Source organism: Thunnus albacares, chromosome 11, assembly GCF_914725855.1.
Source record: "Thunnus albacares chromosome 11, fThuAlb1.1, whole genome shotgun sequence".
NCBI lineage: Eukaryota > Metazoa > Chordata > Actinopteri > Scombriformes > Scombridae > Thunnus > Thunnus albacares.
Genome location: NC_058116.1, coordinates 16,566,765 through 16,588,132, shown reverse-complemented (window position 1 = coordinate 16,588,132; position 21,368 = coordinate 16,566,765). Strand labels below are relative to the sequence as shown.

At 39.0% G+C, this 21,368-nt stretch overlaps 2 protein-coding genes across 2 annotated transcripts in view; both read right to left on the bottom strand.

Annotated features, from left to right (window-relative positions):
• Positions 1-461: 461 nt before the first annotated feature.
• On the bottom strand, positions 462-12,597 carry ifih1 (interferon induced with helicase C domain 1). Its single transcript, XM_044366357.1, has 16 exons — positions 11,731-12,597; positions 10,805-10,979; positions 9,555-9,695; positions 9,017-9,082; positions 6,768-6,994; positions 5,901-6,111; positions 4,784-5,001; positions 4,101-4,202; positions 3,879-4,002; positions 3,527-3,742; positions 2,981-3,237; positions 2,743-2,892; positions 2,467-2,628; positions 2,187-2,380; positions 1,926-2,019; positions 462-1,163 (listed from the first exon to the last, which is right to left on the bottom strand). Exons 1-16 carry the CDS (start codon positions 12,163-12,165, stop codon positions 948-950), a joined length of 2,988 nt encoding a protein of 995 aa, XP_044222292.1. The 5' UTR covers positions 12,166-12,597; the 3' UTR covers positions 462-947.
• Positions 12,598-14,030: 1,433 nt separating this feature from the next.
• Positions 14,031-21,368, bottom strand: part of LOC122992825 (potassium voltage-gated channel subfamily H member 7-like) — a 42,107-nt gene continuing 34,769 nt past the window's right edge. Inside the window, exons 13-15 of the mRNA XM_044366785.1 lie at positions 20,864-21,020; positions 18,289-18,469; positions 14,031-17,478 (exon numbers count right to left, since the gene is read on the bottom strand). Coding sequence (XP_044222720.1) covers positions 17,179-17,478; positions 18,289-18,469; positions 20,864-21,020 — 638 coding nt within the window. The 3' untranslated portion in view covers positions 14,031-17,178. The remainder of the gene's footprint in view (positions 17,479-18,288; positions 18,470-20,863; positions 21,021-21,368) is intronic.

Genomic DNA, 21,368 nt, shown 5'->3' with positions numbered 1-21,368 from the left:
ACATCTTCCAATTCAATTCAACATGGGTTTTTTTTTCATCTTTTCCACTTCTTAAAGGAACGATGATAACAGCCAGGGGCAGTTCTTATTATCTATCTTTTGGATTACTTATTTAGAATATATCTATATATATATAGATATATATATATATATATGTATGTATAAATTCAATAAACATACAAAGGAGCATCAATAGCCAGTTAGGAGACAAACTCTTAACACTGTGTGGTCCATACAATTTGCATGTTTACATCCCAGACAATCAGGTCTGTAAGGAAACTAACATGAAAAATAGTTCTAAAAATAGCAGCCCTGCCTGGCTCAATAGTAGTGACTCACTAACAGTTGTATTTAGTGGAAAATCACCAGCACCTGTTCGTCTGTGTGTGTGTGTTGACAGGTGGGCTCTGAGGGGCTTTCACAGTGGCTCAGTGGCTCCTGTCTCATGAGATCACAACGGCTTGAGAGGAAAATATATATTTTTTATTATTCATTTCGTTCAGTTTCATTTCCACTTATTCCAGTTTATTTTCTACCAATGATGCAGACCAATTATATTTTATGACATTTGAAGTATTTCAACAGTAAACTCAACATATATAGGCTAGTATCAGATGCAGTGATACTGACTATATAGTGTATCTGATACTAGATATGTTTACAACCAACCCCCAGTGCATATTAATATTGTGACAATCAGTGCAGATTCATATCATGAATTTTGTGACAATCTTGTGACAATATTTTTGAAATTACCAATACAATGATTAGAATATTCTACATACTCTGGACAAATGTTAAAAAAAAAATTGTAACTGCAATTTTCATGACAATGTCGCACTGAAAACAAAGATTGCATTTACCAGTGTGATGGCCACAGTAATTCATGCAGTGCAAGCCACACAATCAGGATAAGAAAACAACGGAAAATAGCCTGCAGTTGTAATTCATTTTGTTTCTTCTTCTTCTTCCTCATCATCATCATCTGAGCTCTCTGCCACCCGGCTGGCATGTTCAGCGTAGTCAAAAGCTGAAAACTTGACGGCGAGCTCACTCCACTTGGTGCATTTGCTAATTTTCTTTCCATTGGACGCCACCACAAAGTTTTTCACGTGGAGGCAAGGGCACTCAATCCCGCGGTAGAGCATCATCGAACCCCATCTCTGCAACAGAAAACAGATAAAAAAACATGACAGGAATGACGTGGAATCATCTGGTTTTATGTAATGTGATCATCTGACTCATTTTTTCTCCCATTTTGCAAATCTTTTTTTAGATAAGTTGTTGATGACTGCTCTGTACTTCTGTTTAAAGAAAGTACATTTTTAAACAGAATTAAAATGTGTCTTATTTAAACAGAATAATTCACGTTTTTAAAAAATACTCAAACGAACAATAACTCTTTTAGCTAAATTCCGACAATGACAATGCTGCCATGCCGTGCTAATTAGCACTAAACACAAAGTACAACTAAGACTGATGGGAATGTCAGGGGATTACCAGAGTTGTTACAATTAACCCAGTGGAGGGGACTGTGAACAATAAATGTCTGAACAATATTTTGTGCTGATCGTTCAAGTAGATACTGTGTTTCTCTGGATAAGTGAAAAATTTGACCTTGGTGGTGCTAGAGGAAAACTCAGGGGAATATTAAGCTCATTAGGTTTCATCTTCTAGGTACAATAGATATCCGTGACAAATTTCATGGCAGTCCATCCTATAGTTGTTGGGATAATTTTGCCTGGACTGAAGTAGTGGACCGACAGACAGATCGACGCCATTTCTAGAGCCACGTTGCTAGTATTGCTTTAAAAAACAGCTACTCCCAACTCCCTCTGAAATGCTGGCAGCCACTCAAGGTTATTACTCATCTAAAAAAAGGAGGTTTGCTCTTCTCACTAATCAAAAAGCCTGGAATACATTACCTGCCCACAGTCCTTGCATGCGATGAAGCCGTTGGTCTCATAATCTAGAAGCCGCTCTTGAAGAGTAGTGTTTTCTCTCCGAATGAAAAGTTGACTGTAAAAGAAAACTTAAATGTTTTATTTGATTTTATACAAATTTACAGTAAGTTCATCATCACAACAAGACTCCCATACTATACATCAGTAGTGCAGTTTATATATCAATACACACAGATGAATTAGAATTAATTATATTAGTCAATTCTTGATTGTAATTTGTACCTAAACTGTGATGAAACATTGACTCTGTGCATGTTTTCGATGATCTGGATGTCTTCACCGGAGCAGACGTTTTTGCTGCAGCCTCGACAGCTGAACTTCAAATCAGACGGGTTCTCGTTCTTCAGTTCTTTCTGCTTTTTCTTTACCATTCTCACCTTCTCCTCCATTATAGCTTGAATTTGATACTCTGTGATCTGATGAAAGAAAAAAACAAACCATCACTGACAACAGTCTTACAGCGATGAGGGTTTCAAGTTTGAGAAGTTTGAAGTGAACATACTTTTTTCTCATAGTCTGCTTGAGGTAAGGCTCTGATTTTGTCAATGGCTTTGTGCATCATGGTCTTGCGGTACTCATTGACACACTCCTTTTCAGCCACTCCAGACCCCTTCACCTCAACCAGGGTGTAACTGCTGTCCTCAGCTCGTCCTCTGCCTTGAGCCTGCAGAAGGTAATGACAGTGTGAATAGTGTGAAACTGCTTTAATGATTGCTTTAATACAGTATAATAGTACCTTAATTAATGGACATAACAGAAATTGTGCAACATCACTGACCTGAATCATAGCGATCTCATTGGTCACAAGGCCATATCGGATAACAAAATTGCACGCTGGTATGTCCAAACCTTCCTCTGCCACGGTGGTAGCAATCAGCAAGTTGACTTCGCCATTGCCGAATTTGCTCAACACATCTTTTTGCTCTGCCTGATTAACACAAATTTGTATTGAGAAGGTTGAGTGTAAATTGGATGCTAGAGGGAGACAAACTGTAGTTTGTGTAATGTGTACTCACAGCCGTCATTGGTTTAACAACACTCTGGTCTCCTCCTCCGATGACATGTGAGGCTTTCACTCCAATGTCGGCAAACTTGGGGTTTTCCTGCACCCACTGACTTAAGGCAATGGCACTGCGACGTGTCTTGGTGAAAATGATCCCTCTGCCTTCCTTCCTGCTGCTGAACTCGCGCAGAATTGTGGTTCTTAGTTTCGACAGGCTGTCATTTTCATACTCGGGATTCTCTGCAAGCTTCTCCAGCTCGTCCTTGTTCTCTGCAGGACATAGATTTCAAAGAGGTAAATACTATGTGTCATTTTAAAGGTTAAAGGAATAGTTTGACATTTTGGGAAATATGCTTATTGGCTTAAGAGTTAGGTGAGAAGACTGACACCACTTTCTCATAAAAGTATGGATCTTTTCGCAAATAAGCAATAATGTCAGACTATTGATTTACAATGCAACAGGACATATAACAGAATTGATAATTAAGTCAAGAACTACTCAGCTTCAATTTTCTTGGTAATATAAATATTCATTGGGATTTTATGAACACTACATTACCATCAAACAATTTGAAGAGGAATCTCTCAGTGTTTGTAATTTGTATGATGTCTTCATCATCCGGGGTTGTTTTTCTCTTCCTCTCCTCCTCGTGGTATTTGTTCAGGAAACTGAAGGCATCACGCATGCGAATGGTGTTGCTGAGCTGCAGGCCCTCGCTGTACTGTCGAAGGTGCTCTGCGCAAACCCGAACTTTCTGATCTTCCTCTGTTGCAGCTAAAATGATTGAGACATGTTTTTGTTACATCCCTATAAGTCAGGTAGCTTGTTATCAGTAAGAAAAACAAAAAAAAAACAAAAAGGGAAGTTGGACACAGGGCTAGAATCCCTGAAGATGAAAAGTTGTCCTCACCTGTTCGCTCTTTTTGAACGACCCACTGTTCATAATTCTGAGAGCCAAGAGCGCAAGTGGGGCTCAGCTCAGCATGGGTATGAATAGCATTCATGATTTTCTTGATTACATCCCCAAAAGGATCCTGAAAAACATATTTGGTTGTACAAACATATAACACTCTTATTGCCATTCCTTTAGTTATCAGTTATCATGAAACCATTTCCTCTTAAACCAATGTACCTCTTTTCTGTCTTCCACTGTTACAATGATCTTGTCTAGTTCCTTTTTATACTCCCCAAGGTTCCCTGTCATGATTTTGGAAGCATCCAAGTTTGCACAAATCTGTAAAAGAGAGACACAGATTTACAGATTTACAGTGAATCAAAATCATCCATCTCTATCTGAGTGACATGCACTATTTGCATCAGATTTCTGCATGTCCAACACAGAGTTAAAGCCATAAGGCTGTTTTCTTTTTTTTCTTTCTTTCTTTTTTTTTTTTTTTTACATCTGTGGCAGTAGGAAACTTTATGGCTGCGCCGTGTGCTGGGGCAGTGTGGAACATTAGAAACAGCTTGGCTGAGTGAGCAGGGTCTTAGATGACTAAGACAGAGAAACTGAAGCAGGATTTAGATAAACAAAAGATGAACTAGTTCCACGAAATAGTAGAACTAAAGACAGGAAAATAAGGATGTTCAGCATGTCATATGAATATACTCGGTGTGGACACAACCAAATCGACAGTTCCATAAAAATTCTCTGGAATAACTCAGGAAGGATATATTCACCTCTTCTGGGATTTTAAGTCTCTGATGTCATATTAGATTGCATTAGCTAATATTTTGTCCACATGCACTGAAATGTACTCCCATTCTTCTTCTACATACTTAAGGTGTGTATGGAAAGCTGAGAATGGTATTTACGCGCAGAATGTGTTCCTCGGCTTTATCCATTTTTGTGGCTCCCCCAACCCCAGGTGAGGCAGTCAGGCCCAGGATCTGAGGGAGAGACACAGGCTTCTTCTGCTCCTTCTGCAGCCTTTTGTTCTTGTGCCTCTGCTTCAAGTAGCGCATCATTATATGGTTGTAGACTCCTCCCTTCTGAGTGTGGTGACACTCATCTATCACAATCAGTGTCAGATCTACATGAGCACAAGACATGACAATAAACATATAAATTAATGTATGCGACACAAATTAGACTATGGATAATATGCTAGTTATAGAAAGCAGTGTGGAGGGAAAAAGGAGAATAAATAGTGACTGTTCAGTGCGTCTTTGGTATGAATGTTTAGTATTTCTGCACTTCCCACTGTACCATTATTGTCCACAGACAAAGTTACTTATATCAATGACATATGCTGGAAAAATGTTTACTTACAAAATACCTTCAACTAATTTGGTATTTTACAGAAGTGTAAGTAAGGTGAATTATAATTATAATCATTCACATCTACAAGATTAACCGGAGTGATACAAATATGTCCCTGGAGGAGCAGAATATGGAGGAGAGCAGCTTGATGTCCTGTAGGTGATAGAAACTCTCATGTGAATTTGATCAGCCACACACTGATGGCTTGAACAGACGTGTGGCCTGGAAACTAGGAGATAGGAAAAAAAACAAGACGCACACGCTTTCAGGCGTTTCAACAAACAGCATATGTTCCACTGAGGTGGCTATTCCACCTTGGACTGGTGAGTGCCAACAAGAGTGAACAGCAGAGCCGGAAGACTTTGACAAGATCCTGTCAGGTATCATCAGGGGAGATGCTACGTGTCCTCTGGGTGGCTTTCTATTACAAAACCTGTCAGTGTCTGTAATGTAAGCCTGGATGGATTTTAGCTTAAGATTTTTATAAAGCCTTTTTCAAAAAAAAATTATAACTAATTATTATTTATTTACTTTTGAACGCTTATTTGTTTTTTTGAAATTAGAAGAAATTATTGAGACATAGAAAGTATTTACACTCCTGTGCTGTTGTGTTGGATTCTTTTAACTGCAGTGTGGGACAACTTAAAAGACACCAGTGTAAAGTCAAACCTTTTAAGTCCACTCCTTCATCGTCTCCTTTGTTGGACCTTTCCAAGTAGTTCTCCAGGATCTGGGCTGTGCAAATGATGACATCATTTTTCTTCACAATCTCTGTGAAAGAGATTTTGAGCTGGGAGTCTCCACTCACTCTCTCCACTTTATATGTATGCTTCAGATATGGAAGGAACTCTGCTGAATAATGCTGCTCAACAAGAGGGATCTGTAGGACACAAGAGTACATTCAGTTTTATAATGTAGATGCTATAAAGTCAAGACATTTAATAAATGTAAATGGCAATAAGAAATGAAATGTCTGCATTGTTTCTATTGTTAAAACTATCCTGATGATTAGAGGTAGTGTTTTTTCATCATTACAATAATTGCAGTTTTATGACTTTGTTGCAATACACAGTCCAGCGCAGAAAAATATGTCCATGACCGGTTTTTCACCCTAGGTGAGGCAGGGTTTCAAATTAGTTTAAGGATCAGGAGAAGACATTCCTCTTTGTGCAGAGATATGGCTAACAAGGACATGATTCTATTCTTTCCATTACTTAAGAATGAACCACTATGATTATGATCACTAACTCTCAAGCTGTTTTAAAACCTGACAACACAGTTTTATAGCTGGAAAACGTTTAATTCAAAATGGAGTAGTGATTTTTTCCAGCGCAGAGCAGATCAACATACATGCCAAATAGAAACAAAGTGTGGGGGGATATCTAAACCTTATGGCATGTAATTTGTGGTGAGCTGACTCACATGTGCAAATTGACTAAGAGATAGAATGTTTTCTTTGGATATGAAAAGGACAGAAGTAGGTCAACATAATAGTGCATAGCTATAAGTTGAAGCACCAGACTTGGGGTGTAGCACCTTGTTCACCAGGATGACCACTTTCCCTGATTGCCCTTCAGCCCTCCTGCAGTCCAGATGTTTCTTGGTAATATAAACTGCAACTCTGGTTTTACCACTTCCTGTCGGGAGGCATATGATGATGTTTTTCCCCTCCAAGGCAGGTCTAGCAACCTCCATCTGATAATCTCGAAGAACAATATCAGCTTTTTCTGGGCATCCTGCTACTGCTTCTGAGTCAGTTCCATCTGTAATGCAGAGCAGAGGTTCAGACAGATAAAACTTCTGTCCATGTCAGCAACCCACAATTACAGGCATAACCAACGGGAAAAGACTGTGCTTGTCATTGGTGTGTGGTTTGGTCTTGTAGTGGAATGTCTCCTTAATGCTGTATTAAAAAGAAGAAGAAAAAATACACATACACACTGAATTCATGGAATATGTTCTATATTTAAAACATAAACAGTGAGCAGTTTTTCTTTTCCTTTTTGCAATTCCATTGTTAAACCACTACAAAAACTTCAGATCTCCCTCCAAACATCTTTAGAGCAGAAACGTAAGCCATGAGTAGCACCAACTGTATAAAACCACATTTTAGGCAGTTAAGATATGAACACTATGCACTATCAATCATGTCTCTGAGAGGCACTATTGTACCATAAATGCTTAATCTAAACCCTAATGTCTAAAAAAAGCCAGTATGAGCAACATGTCATTGTTCAAGTACAAATAAATAGATGTAATCTAGCCTTACATCAGTACTGATCTAACTGAAATTAACATAAAAACAGGAATATAAACCAATTTAACTCACATTTTCCAAAAACAATCAAAGACCAGGCACTGTATTTCTGTGCACAAGCTAACATCTGCATGTATTTATGAATCATCTCTATTTTCTCAGCCTGCTCAGAGTGTATAATTTCATCAAATGTCATTATGAGAATACTGTCGTGTTCCTAGTGTGTTTGTGGCAGCATTTTCTCTTACTTTCCTGTTTGCAAGGACAGCAGACTTACTATGATCCACTTTAGTCAGAACTGGAGTTGCTGACAGGCTGTGACTTATTTGCTCTGTCTAAGCCGGGGATAACACATGACTAAGGCACCATGCACAATGTGAATGTCCCCCCGCCCCCCTCTGCTACTCTTTCCAATGAGTAAATTTTTCAGTTATGAAGTAGAAACCCCCAGAAAGTTATTTTCTTAGTGCAGAGAGCTTTTAATTTTCCTTAAATTGCTGTTCTAAACAACTCACTTACATGTGAGTAAATATTAGTCTGTGCTGGTGGTGAGACAGAGCTTCAACATCAATAAGAAGTAAACTGTGGTTTGTAAAGCCCCTTCAACTTCTACCAGCAGTTCCCAGAAGCTAAATTTATTAGAAAGGTCAACAATCGGCTATGCTTAATACCGTTCCAATAAGAACAATAAACCAACAGACCTACTTTTCACTTTGACTAAATGATTCACTTCAGAAGAAAGACAAATAATTCAGCACATGCAACTCATTTCATGGCTTAGTGGAACAATCTAAGAAGTAATCTGTTCTGTTTAAAGCATACATTCTGGCCAACCACAGCCAGGTTCACGACATTATTCAAATTACAGAGACAGAATGTAACCTCATATTGAGAAAATAAATGACACTTCCTCTAGTTCCTCATTTCACATTATCATTTCCACTGCCTCATTAGTCCACATGCATCAACTTCTGTGCAACGTCTCTGTTCTGGTGTATTTATCCATAAAGGAATAATTTATTATGTGAATCCAATGTCAGAAAGGCCCTTTAAATGAGAACAATACAAAGAGATAATGCTAATGTAATAGCTATTGAAATACTCATAAGCATTATATAAGCCTAGAGATGTAAAGGAAGGTTTCAATGCATAGCGACTTGAATTAAACTTTTCCTTTATATTTCTTTACAGTCAGCATGTGGTTTTCATTTGAAGCGCTGGCTACACAGTGTTTTGTTTAACCTCTGTGTGGCTCATCACTGTACACACATGGAACATATTCTTTGGTGTCATGCAGGCAGCACGGAAAAATGTTCCACTTGCAACACACTCATTTTTGCTTACTAAAGGGCATCTACAGATCCTATGTACTTATTTACTGCTATGACTTGAGTTTGTTTTTTGTGTGTGGCTGACAATGGCAGAACAAGAACAAACTACAAATACCTGCTGTAGATAAGCAACATGCTTTAAATACTTTAACAACATCAACAGTATCAAGGGGTGAGCGAGGGTGAATCAGTCCCACCTGGTTGTGAGGGCTCTGAGCTGTTTGGCAGTTGTGTGGAGTCAGTATTTTCTCCTTTGTAGAGCTCTGAGAAGACATCAAACAAAGTTTTAAAATCACTGGAAAAGTAAAACAGGCAAGAAAGGAAGGAAATACATCTTAACCTTGTTCTCTGTGTTGGAAATACAGTCTGTTCACCCAAATTACCAAAAGGCCTATTTTAACACTCGTCCCTTTCATATGAAAAATTCTTTCCAGCAGCAACTTCCAAGTTATTCAGGATAATCCACAGACGTCGCTATGGGCAGTTTTTTCTGCATACGACTTGAAAAATGGACAGACATCATTAAGGCTAAGTGAGAAAAGAGGTGTAGGTGAAAACTGATCCTTCAGTCACCCACTGCGCAGTATGAACGTCCAAATTCAGTTATTTGGCTTAATTTGTACAGTAATGAATCTGGATTTCCCTTCACTGCTGTCAGATAGTATCACTGACATCCTTATATATATATATATATTTTTTTTTTACTGATCATTGAACAGAGGTGCCCTGTAAGACCTGCGGCTTCCTCCTGTGTCTCCGTGGTCATGCTGATGTCCACAGATTCTGGACTATCACAGCTCTCAGCTCCTGCTGTACTCTCCTCTGTGGCGGTACCACTTCCTGAAGGTTCATCTTTCAGTGAAGAGAGTTTCTCATCTGTGGCAAAAAAAGAAGAAAAATCACATTTAACTAAACCCACAGGAAGAAATGTAGCCTGTATTTATAATCACTCTTAAAATTATAGTTAGTTAATTAATTTCCTCAGTGGTGGAATGCAACTAAGTACATTTACTCAGGTACTGCACTTAAGTGTAAATTTGAGGTACTTGTACTCTACTTGAATATTTCCAAATTATGTTACATTATACTTCCCTTTCACTACACTTCAGAGGGAAGTCGTATATTTTCTACTCCACTACATGTTAAGATTTGACACAATGGATAATATAACAAGCTTTTAAAATACAACACATTGTTAAAGATGAAACCTGTGGTTTCCAACCTTTTTGGCTTTTGACGTCTTACAAAAAGCAGTGTGTAGTCGGGATCACATTTCAGATGTCTATGATTTGTTAACAGCTCCACCAAATAGTGATTTTTCCCTCTAAACTTCTCACATAGTTTCATTTCAGCAACTGTTAAGATGATCCAATATTTCACCACAAATCAAAGATTTCCAAAGAAAGTCCAAAAACTGAAAACAGATTTGTGTATCAGAACTGTGTTTTTTCTTCTTTCCTCTCCAATTAATTATCTCACGATCCCCCAGATTTATCTGGTGACCCTTTGGAGGGGCCCGACCCCTAGGTTGGGAACCACTGGACTAAAAGAGCTAACTGTATATAAAGTAGTTCAAACCAGCTTCACCTCCAGCAGCTACAACAGAAACATGCTGCTTACACACTGATGTTTCAGTATTAATAATCTAATGATGCCATATATAATAATACATCAGTCAGAGGGATAAAACCACTACTATTACTGCAATACTTTAACTACATCAAGCTGATAAGACTTATGTACTTTTACTAAAGTAGGATTTTTCATGTGGGACTTTTACTTGTAAAGGAGTATTTTTACATTGCTGTATTGGTACTTTTAGTTAAGGAAAGAATCTGAATACTTCTTCCACCACTGAATTTCCTCTAAATTTACGATCTAATAAAGCTGTAATGAGGACACTGTAAAGACTGAAGAGATCCTTTCTGTGCCTCAATACTGTTTAAGGGTATTCCCTGTGATGGGTGTGTGCTCCTGTTAGTCACCTTGCTTGTCATTGTCAGGTGGCCCTCCTGTCAGCTGGTGAAGAAGGTGCTTGTGTTCAGTTTCACGTAGAACATTGAGAAATTCAGAAAACCATCCTGGGCGACCTCTCACAATTCTTCTCAGAAGTTCACGAGCTCCATTCTTGGGTCCTCTGTTTGCCGTTTCAGCCTTAACCTAGAAGATGAACATTAAAAGGTGTGGACTGGTTATGCAATAAGTGAAGGCTATGCCCTGCAAAACAAATGAGTGCATTTGTCTGCCATCTTGTGGTCAATGATCAGAAACACAATTCTTATGACTTAAAGGACAGGTTCACAATTTTTCAAGTCTGTCTTAAAACAACAGTCAGGTGCTCATATGAACACTGAAAGAGGTTTTCCTTACTGTAATCTCTCCTTCTGTTCATACTGGCTATTAAAAGATCCCCTTCAAATGTGCTTGCAGTGTTAGTAATTGGGGCCAAAGTCCACAGTGTGTCCACACAGTCATTCTGTGCAAAAATGCATTTAAAAGTTTATCTGAAGCTTATATGAGGCTTCAGCAGTCAGAGTTAGTCATATCAAGTGGATATCTGCCACATTTACAGTCTTTTTAGCATCAATTTCCCTCTTTCTGTTTTCTCAGAGAGTGTTTCCCTGTTGAGCTACAGAGGAAGTAAAGTAACAAAAAGGACTTTGGCACTAAAAATCTACTTGATTTGACTCATTTGGACGGCCGAAGCTTCATATCAGCTTCAGATAAATTATATTATATTAATTATATTATTAAATTATAAAATACATATTAGTTTTGACATATTTATTGTGCAATACATATTATGGCCATTTGAGACGTCATTATATCCTTCTGGTGCTGATTCACTCCAAATGAAAACTTGTCAGCTGTGGAGTGAAGTAGTTTCACAACTATATGTGGGCCTACTTACAATATCCGAGTCTTCCTGGGTGAGTAGTTTGCTCGCATGACAGTGTAGGCACACCTGTGCAGTATTCATGTCAACAAGACTGGGAGACAGTATTTGAATAAGCTGGACACAGTAATCATTCTCTGCCTCCACTTCAGGTTCTGGGAGTTTGCCCTGCATGTAGTCCGCCGCATGTCCACAGCCTGCCTGTATTAACGCGTCAACAAACGCTTGGAACCAGCCGGGCTCGTGTGGCTTCTTGATGACCGTGCTAATGAGGAGATTCGCGGCCATAGGGTTACCCTCGGTCCTCTCTTTTTGCCTGATCTGATCCTTTTGGTCGGCTTTGATGAAATGTATGTGATCCAGAACCTGTTCCACCACGATAAGCTCTCGCAGCCTGGGCCATAATTGCTCAATGAGATTTTTATAAATGTTGTCTTCCTCAGGCTCCATTTCGATTCACCCAGCTGATCAGACTGATCCAAATTAACACACTACGGGTTGGCCTCGCTGTTGGTAAAAACTAGTGGCAGCACAAAGGCTGATTCACTGTTTTGGTATCGACTGAAATGAAAGTACGGTATTTCGGTTTCGTTTCTCCAGAACTGTAAAACCATTAAAAACGGGCCTCTAGATGTCAGTATTGCATCATAGTAACCATTTACCTCAAGCACTACAACCATTTTCATGTAACTAGAGGCATTTACTGCTGTTTTCTATTGTTGAACAGTGAAGAATATGTCTAATATTCAAATGGTGACATATCGGGACTATTACTAGTACTCAATTGTTAGAATAGAATAGAAATTCTCCACTCAGAGGGCAATATTATACTAATTAATTCGCTGTTTTGATGGCAGCTGTAGTTGCTAGAACTTTGTAGATAACGTCATATCCACAGTAGTAAGACATCAAAAAACATCAATGTATCACTAAGGAAGGGACAAAACTTCCCTTTTGATGTTGTATGTATGTTTTATTATTTATATATTTTAAATTAATAATTAGCAAAATGATCACTGCAAGATTTTTAATTGTGATGGAGTATCTTCTGATTGTGGTTTTACTACTTGGATCTCACACCTCCTTTCACCACTGCTTATAGTGTATTTATGATGTGTAGAATAGAATAGAGCCGTACTATTCAGCAATTCATCTCCAATCCATTCTTACCAGTGCTCACTCACTCCTAATCATGGCCTACTCTATATATCCCACAAATTTCCGTTTGTACTGGCTGGCAGCAACACTAACCACATGTGAGTGTGTTTCAGATACGTACTTATGGTGGTGCGTTACTTAAGTGAATTCATTACTTTCTTCATATGTTGCTGTAGTTTAATGGTTATTTGTAGACTGATGTAGATTGAATGTGATCAAATGCTTGAATGCTAGTATTGTAAGTGCACAGTGCACATGATTCATTCTTTGTAGTTCTTATTTAAGGAGATACAACATCTAGAATCCTTATAACCTAATTTAGAATATTTGGAATTTCTTGTGTAATTGTTAAATGTAACGTTTCACTATCATGTAGTACTAATTTCAGCAGTGGTAGGCTTATCACTCGCCCCCTTAGAGTACTAATATTCACTATCTGTTAGGTACCTAATCATGTGATGTCATATATTGGTTAACTGTATATTGTAATTCATGTTATTTTTTGTTTATCATTTATAGAAAACCATAACCGTCACAAGCCTCATCATCTCCTGTTGCTCTACATGTGTGTATGGTGGCAATAAATGGCTTAAACAGAAACATCAGTTTTCCCTTTTACTTTCTTATCAATGTGTCATGGTGATGCTCAAACTCCTGTGAACCAATCCCAGAGAAAGACTTTACATGTTTAATCTTTTTTTACTCAAGTCTACAAATAATCACCCAAAAGCTAAGCTTAAATGATATGAAGTTATATTGATATTATACCACACATAGCCTAACTTGTATATGATTATGATGAATTGTGCCTTTACATAAGTATCCTGCGTTATTCTCTCAATTCATACTAAACGTTCATTCTGCAATGGTGGTATCAGTTATTTTGGGGTTAGCACATGATCAGGGGTACAGCTAGAAATTCTGGGCCAATTGACAACAACTTACCCCTAAATCTCACCCAACATCTGAACAACTGTTACAGCAAAACAATATACAACACAGTAATCCCTGGCCTGGACAGGACAGGACACCTGTCCGAAACCCCCAGGATAATTCATATAATCAAGTCTAATCTATTACAGTATACACATACATATGCCTCTATGGACTTAAAAAAGGGAAGGCCAGGCACTCAGCTATAAGTGTGTTTTCATTTATTGCTCCCACAGCTTCAAAACAAACATTTACTACTGTTTTGCAAGAGAATTTCTAAAATAATTTACTCAGTTAAAAAAAATATTTTTTTTTTTTACATCTGGCAATATGATGTATTTATTTTCTAGAGTCTAACAACATTTCATATTTAATGTACATTGCCACCAAAAACAGTTCAGGGAAATGATATGATCTATTGATATATGGACAGTTACATACATGAAAATGCTAACTTAGCATTTGGATTAATTGTATAGGCACAAGACCCTCTTTTGGGCCTGTTTATGCGCAAGTACTAACTTTCCGAGTGTTTCAAATCCCTGTCCTCCCTTCCAAGTACATCCTAAAAAAGAGATAAGTATGCTGACATCATTTAATATTGTAATGTGCTACTTTGGGCTCATAAGTGGTGCAAAACAGTTAATATATAGGTATAAAAAACATGCACTGCCCTGTAGAAATGCCTACATCATACCTGTTTGTCAGAGGCCTACAGTAGCTCTGGGATAACAGCAGAATACTCTCAAATCTGCATGTTATATTATCTGCCTGGACAAGCATGTATGCTGTGTTCTGTTGGCTTAGCGTCATACAGTAGGTGCACGTCAGTGACCTCAGTAATAATGCACATTGTTTAAAGAGGAAAACTACAGTATACTTGATACTGTACTGTATATTGCAGTGCAATTGTCCTTAACCCCTGAGTCACACTTCAGAGAAGACAGGCATACAACTAAGGATAAGAAAACTGTTCTCACACCTTTGTAATAATGCTGTATTACATGGATAGCTGCAGAAAATGGTTTATATAGTCTGTTCATTAACATATACAGTCTCAGGCCTATGTATACATGCCCCCCACAGGCTTCAGACTCTAATGGGCTCTAAGAGCAATGTGTTCACTGGCCACTAGCATCAGGAAAGTCCTTTTGTCACAGCAGAGAAAATTTAACATATCTGTTTATGATGAGAAGATGAAAAACTTTTCTAAGGGTGTTTCTGCTATGATGGCCCATGTTGTGACTCTGACCAGTGGCCACTGTGGCAGTACAGTAGATTTGGCTGAATTTGAAACAAATCGATCTAAAACAACAAGATTGCAAAGTCCTCCTTTCCACATGTGGTCTTGTCAGTGCCTCAGTGTTGGGTGCTATAAAAAGGTTTCAGCAACTGGAAAAAGAACAGTTGTGGGATTGTTAACATTTTTCTGTTGTGACGAAACTATCTCCTCATGCTTCAGGTGATCATATCTGTACAATAGCAATGAGGACACAAAGCAGTGCAGGGCTAAAGCTTTGGCTCACATCCTTGCTTCCAAGTGCCATGCTGTGGTACCCACCTGCCTGGACATCAAGTCTATGCCCACCAGCTGCCAGCCTGCCATCTTGACAGTGGTGAGTCGCCTATAGCCACCATTTACTTGTACAATTTTAAGTTGGCCCCCTATCTCTACTTTTCTGTTACACTGGAGTACAGGATGCTGAGTGATCAGTTGTACTACCCTGTGTCTAGGTTCAATTTGGCAGTGAGTGGTACAGTTAGCTGCCCTCTGTTGAAATTCTGATAAGGGGCAGTGGTAGCTAAAAGTTGGAGGACCAGGCTTGAAAACAGGTGGTTTGATCCCTTGACCAACAGGATAAATCTGAGTTGGGCAGCACCAGCAGTGAGCAAGGCACTGCATCCACAACTGCTTTAGTGGCTTCTCAGTGGCCAATGGATCAGATTGTAGGCATCCAAGGAAGCTTCCAGGTCTGAATATGTGCAATTATGTGAGTGTGAACAGGACGTTCCTTAAAAAGAGAGCACTGCTCCCAGCAAAGCTTCCAGGGATAACATTAAGTTAAAAAACTGAGGGTGGGAAAAGCTACTGCTTGTATCAGTCTAAGGACAGGAGTTCTCCTGGCAGCTCATGCTAATTCTACAAAGATCATGAACAGGTCTTGGTCAAAGGTCTGCCTAATCTGCATTTGATGTGTCCTGATGTGTCTGGGTCCTCCCTAAGGTCTGTGCTTAGGACTGGTTTTTACAACTTGTGAAAGACATGTTGTGTAATGTGATTGCTTCCTCAGCTTCCCTCTGCTTAACTGCAAAATGTAAGTGTTTATCCTGGATTAATGGTCCCCCAAATCTCTGTAACATACACTGGAGTGACCTACAGTATGTGTGTGGACTGCTCCTGTCCTTTGCTTTCTGCCCACCAGTCACTGTTTTTTCTCTTGCCATATGCTCAGCACTAAGAAGAGGCTGGAGACTTATTTTTCTGTGTCTGTCTTTGCCGCAAATCCCTGTGTTTTGGTAAGAACCAGGATCCTTGCCAAGCATGCGACTTTACCTAGGGTTGTTTAGAAGCTGTTGGCTTGAGTCCTACTGTGCTGGGGCACTGCATTTAGTGGTGTGTTTGGCCATCCTCCACCTACTACACAGACTGGTGATTGTGGGGGAGCCAGTCTTACCCTGGCTCTGCAGCTGACACCAAGAAGAAACCTACATGATATGATGGATTGATACCCATGTCCTGGAGTGCTAGACATCTGGACCAGCCTGGTGTGATGTAGGTCAGTCAGTGTTTTAGGACATACAGTGTTGAAGTAGAGACACAGGAAGGGGTATAGAGAGCCCATTAGAGCACAAAGCCTGGGTAAAACATAAAGTTGGATAGGTGTTGTAGTGCTAGTTCTATCACAACCAGGTGGAGCCCTTTGACCAGCATCCCTGCTGATTAAGCAGAATATAGTTAAGAAGCTGTTCACTTAGTGGATGAGGAAGTGCTGTCAATCTCCACTGGGTTAAAAAGGTTCATCCTGATTGTCTGGGCATCTACACATAAATCTTCAGTGAATGGATCTGCAAAGATGAGTGATAACCCTTAAAGACTCATTCAGAGGGCTCCTGTGTTCATGGAAAATTGTTACAATTTGTAACCATCGTTATCATACTGATAACTGCAGAAAACTGTTGGTTAACATACTGTTGACTGCAGAGAACAGTATTTTATCCACATGCATAATGAAAAAACCCATCTTATATATATCACCAAGCAATTGCAAATCAACAATACATATGTCTGTGCCAGCATGCTGATAAAAAAGCTGCTACTTAGTAATTACAGCATTACAACCCAGATATTAGAACACTGTGCTGCTGGAAGGTTCATGGCCTTGGAAACTGTGGGTCTGAGGCAGGTCTATGGAGTCCGGTGGTGTTGAAGTTGGAGTCAGAGGGGGACGGGGAGGAAGAAGAGGAGGAGGTGGAAGAGGTTTCAGTTGGAAGAAGGATCAATGCAGACTGTTGATGCCCTGTGATCTCTTGTTGCTGTTGTTGTTGTGGCTCTGTATGTCTTTGTACAAGCAATGCTGTAAGGCTGTCCTCTATGGGTGCATTCACGTTGGCCAAGCTCGACAGAGAGTCTTTGGATTCCTGAATGGCCCTCTCCAGTTTGTGGTTGGGGCCCTGAGTAGGAGAGTGACAGAAAATATACAGTACAGTCAGTACAGTTTGAGTACAGTTTACTCTAGCTGCCAAAATAAATTGATTTGTAATTACTCTAAAGGTGAATAGAGTATATTCCTCCAACATTTTGTATTCATTAAATACTTTGTTTCAACCTGGTAACCTCAATCAAACTCAAAATAGAAATTCCAGACAAAAGCAATAATTGTAATGTTAGAAAAACTAAATACAAACTGTTCAAAATGTCTGTTTTTAACAGCATAAAAAATGAAACTATAAGCCAAAATGTCGACTGTGTCAAAAAGTATTTACAAAAAATATACTTAAAACTTCATGGACCTCATTTTAGCCTGTATTGACTTCCATATGGCTTTTCATGTCATCAAGACAATTCAGATGGTTACAGGTAAGTTGTTGATCATAGATAAACATGTGACAATGGCTCAGATACTTTCTTGTGATTGTCTATACTTTTTGGCACACGCTGTGCCAGACAAACCAGTCAATCAAGACATTCGTCAGTAACAGTGTGAAGCAAAGCATAGCAAGCAGCAGCTGAAAGAAGAGTGGGAAAGAAAGAAGTGGCTAAGAAAGAAAGAGTGGGATCTTGTCAGATTATAGAGCCTGTCTCATTTTGTCCTTGAACATGACTGAGGAGCTGGTGTGAATATGATGAATATGAATATGGTGATTTTAACAGTCAGCTGATGCACAACTTTGGTGCTCTGCCAGAAAAAATACAAGGCTTCATGTACATACTGTAAAAATAACCTTATTCATTGTGTAAAAAAATCTCTTGAACCTCCTTACTTGAGTTCCTGTATGGCTGAAAAAATGGCTTCCAGTCAAAGCAACTGGCTGAACCTTCACGGCAGGTCTGTGATAGTCTGGACTGGCAGTCACAGTGCTGTAGGCCGGAGGTCCCAGAGTTGGCTGTCTCTGCAACAGCTGCAGGATGGTCTGAATATCTGACACCAGCTGAGACTCCAGCCTCAAAAAGAACAGGAAAAAAAAGAGGATGAGGGAGAGAGCCGATTGCAGACAAGCAGCAACGAATGCATAATTCTGACAAATCAGCTCATGTAATGACCGAAGACAGTTTCAGTTGCCTCACTGAGCACTAGATGGAGCTTGTGCTCCTCAACAGTGGACAAATGAAGAGATGGCAGAGGTGTAGAAACATTCTGCCAGAGTAGTAGACAAAAGATGATGCTCTTGCTAGGAGTGATAATGAGCTTTGTTTGGGAGGTGTGAATTCAGAGTTTACTGTGGAAATGACTGTATCACACTCATTTGGTCAATCTTATTATGACTAGATTTCATCCAAGCTCTTTATTAAATCTGGCAAAATTTGAGAACGTTTAATAACCTTTTAGTTATTTGTATCCCATCTAAATAGCAACATACATTTGAATACATGATATATATCATTAGTTATGTTCCTGGTTTACTGTGCTACTCTTTTGTTGTGAATCCTGAGGGAACATTTGTTTACTAGGTTATAATTGATGAGGGATACAGTAAAAGCAGTGATACAGTAGACATTCACTGCAGGTGCAGCAAAGTATTTTTCTGTGGCTATTTATATGGATTTGTTGAAAAGAATGCTACACTGACACTTTTTTCCTCCTGCCATATCCTTTCAGACTAGTCAAAGCCACAGAAGCACAAAGACAGAAAAGTGCTGCTCATCCGGCAGCCAGCTAGCATTAGTGGAAAACAAGGTCAGGTAGAGTGCAGTGAATAAAATGTCTTATTTGTGCTAAATAAAATGAGCCAACCCAGTATTCCGGGCACCATGATGCCATATCTCATCCTCTGTGATAATTCCAGCCAAAAATACCACCTACTGTTCATTTGTGTGTCTATTTCAGACTGCCTGCTGGCTGCAGGTGTGTTGTTAAAATGTCTTTCTTCTCGACAGGTAATACTGTCTTGAGATAAAATGAAATCTATTAATTTTGGAAAGTGGGTGTTCTTTCTTGTATTTTTATTGTTTAAATCTAAATGAGTTTAGCCAGGGTGGCTTAGCCAGAGAGATATGTCCAAGATATTCAGTATTGGTCATACTTTATTCTCACTTAACTGTTTTAGATTGAGTTCTACCCTGCTAAATGGTACACACAAAGCTTTTGTACCGATTCATTCTTGGGCTTGATATGCTGTGATTCTACAGTGGTACATCCTGCTTCCAGTAGATCCAGCCTCCCACTCTGAGTTCGGCAACAGCTTCTGCCAGGCAGTTTGCCTTCCTCCACCTACTCATGTATATTAGCAAATGAACTACATGCTGCCAGCGATCGCAGTGGAAGTGTAGCTTACTTTTACCAGTGTGGGAGGTGACAGCTTTAAAAAATAAAGCATGTAATAATTATTGAGTCATCAACTGAAATGTAATATTAGGATTATTGATAAGAATAATCCCAAATTTAATTGCGTTATTTCCTCAGAATGTGACCAAAAATACCTCTAATCACCTGACGGTGCTTTTGCATTTACTGTTTTTTATCTAAAGAAATGCTAATACTGTTGCTTAGCTGTTTAATAAGTGACCTTGAGAAGACATAAACTGAAAATAAACCTTACTGAATACCTTTAGACAAGGCTCAGCATAAAGCCACTGTGAGTCAAATATGATAATTTGTGCCTTTGGCGCTCCCCAGTGGTAGGGTGACCCCATAACACACAGTTTTACTTGTCCCTACCTGTCCCTTTAAGTAGTGTTAAGGCTGGAATTATCATCTTATTCTACTGTGCTTAACAGTGACACATTCATACACTCTGTTTCTTTTTTCCAATTCCTCATTGACGTAAATGTTATATGATGTTCACACTGACTGAAATATTCAAATCCAAGGCTTAATGTTTTTATGAATGTACCATTCAGACTAATGGAAATATTGTATGATTTGATACGCATTTCCCCTAAATTCAGCCCCACATATTTGGTATCTTTGATAACGGTGGATTCTCATTTATACCACAAATTAAAACTTTGTAGGTTTGAACAATGTTTGACAGCACAGCATGAGATTGTATTGACTGGTAAGTGGGTTTTAAGGGGTTAAACCTGTACTCATCCCATAATGATATGTTGTAACTGTAGTGGGCATCAAAGACACCCAGTATTCTGCAATTTTAACCAATGTGACTGTCATACTCAATGCTAAAACTATGTTAAAGGGAAAAAAGTAAAACACTTTCTGTGCTCATGGCACAAAGAAAACATTAAGATTTAGAACAAATTGTTACTTCAAAAAAAACCCCAAAAATTTAATTTAATTATACCCTCTTATATAGACTGCCAAAGTTCACATTCTTGGGTAATTCATATTACAGTTAAATAAGGATCAACCATTTGTATGCTCTCTCTAAAAATATGTACCTGTTTAAGTGCTCTTGAAGCTGACCTAAGCGCTGTTCCACCTCTCCATACGTGATTTCGCTGGCAGAATTATCATCCTCTCTCAGGTCCTGGAACTGTGCTGACTCATCCAGGTAGTCCGTAGGCTTCTTACAGACCCATTTATCACAGCACAGATCTGGAGAGCCAAACAGACACACATTCTTTACATCCTCACATGTGGGTCAGAGCAACGTCATCACTATACAAAAAAAAAAAAAAAAAACCCTCACTAAAATAGAATGTAATTAATCTCAACAGGAGAGCTGAGTGTAGGTGCTTTGTTGTAATTTATCAAGCCCTTGTACCGGGAGAATTGTTAATGCAATGTTTTCAAGTAGCAAACTAACCCGGTTGTTATCTCTGTTGGGCACCTGTTAGTATTAAGCTGGCTGTCTAGTGATATGTATTGAGACTCTTGTGTGATTTTAAACAGAGAGATGGTTACTTCTGTGATTATCTGGTGCAGCAGCCTGTGCAGGTGGCT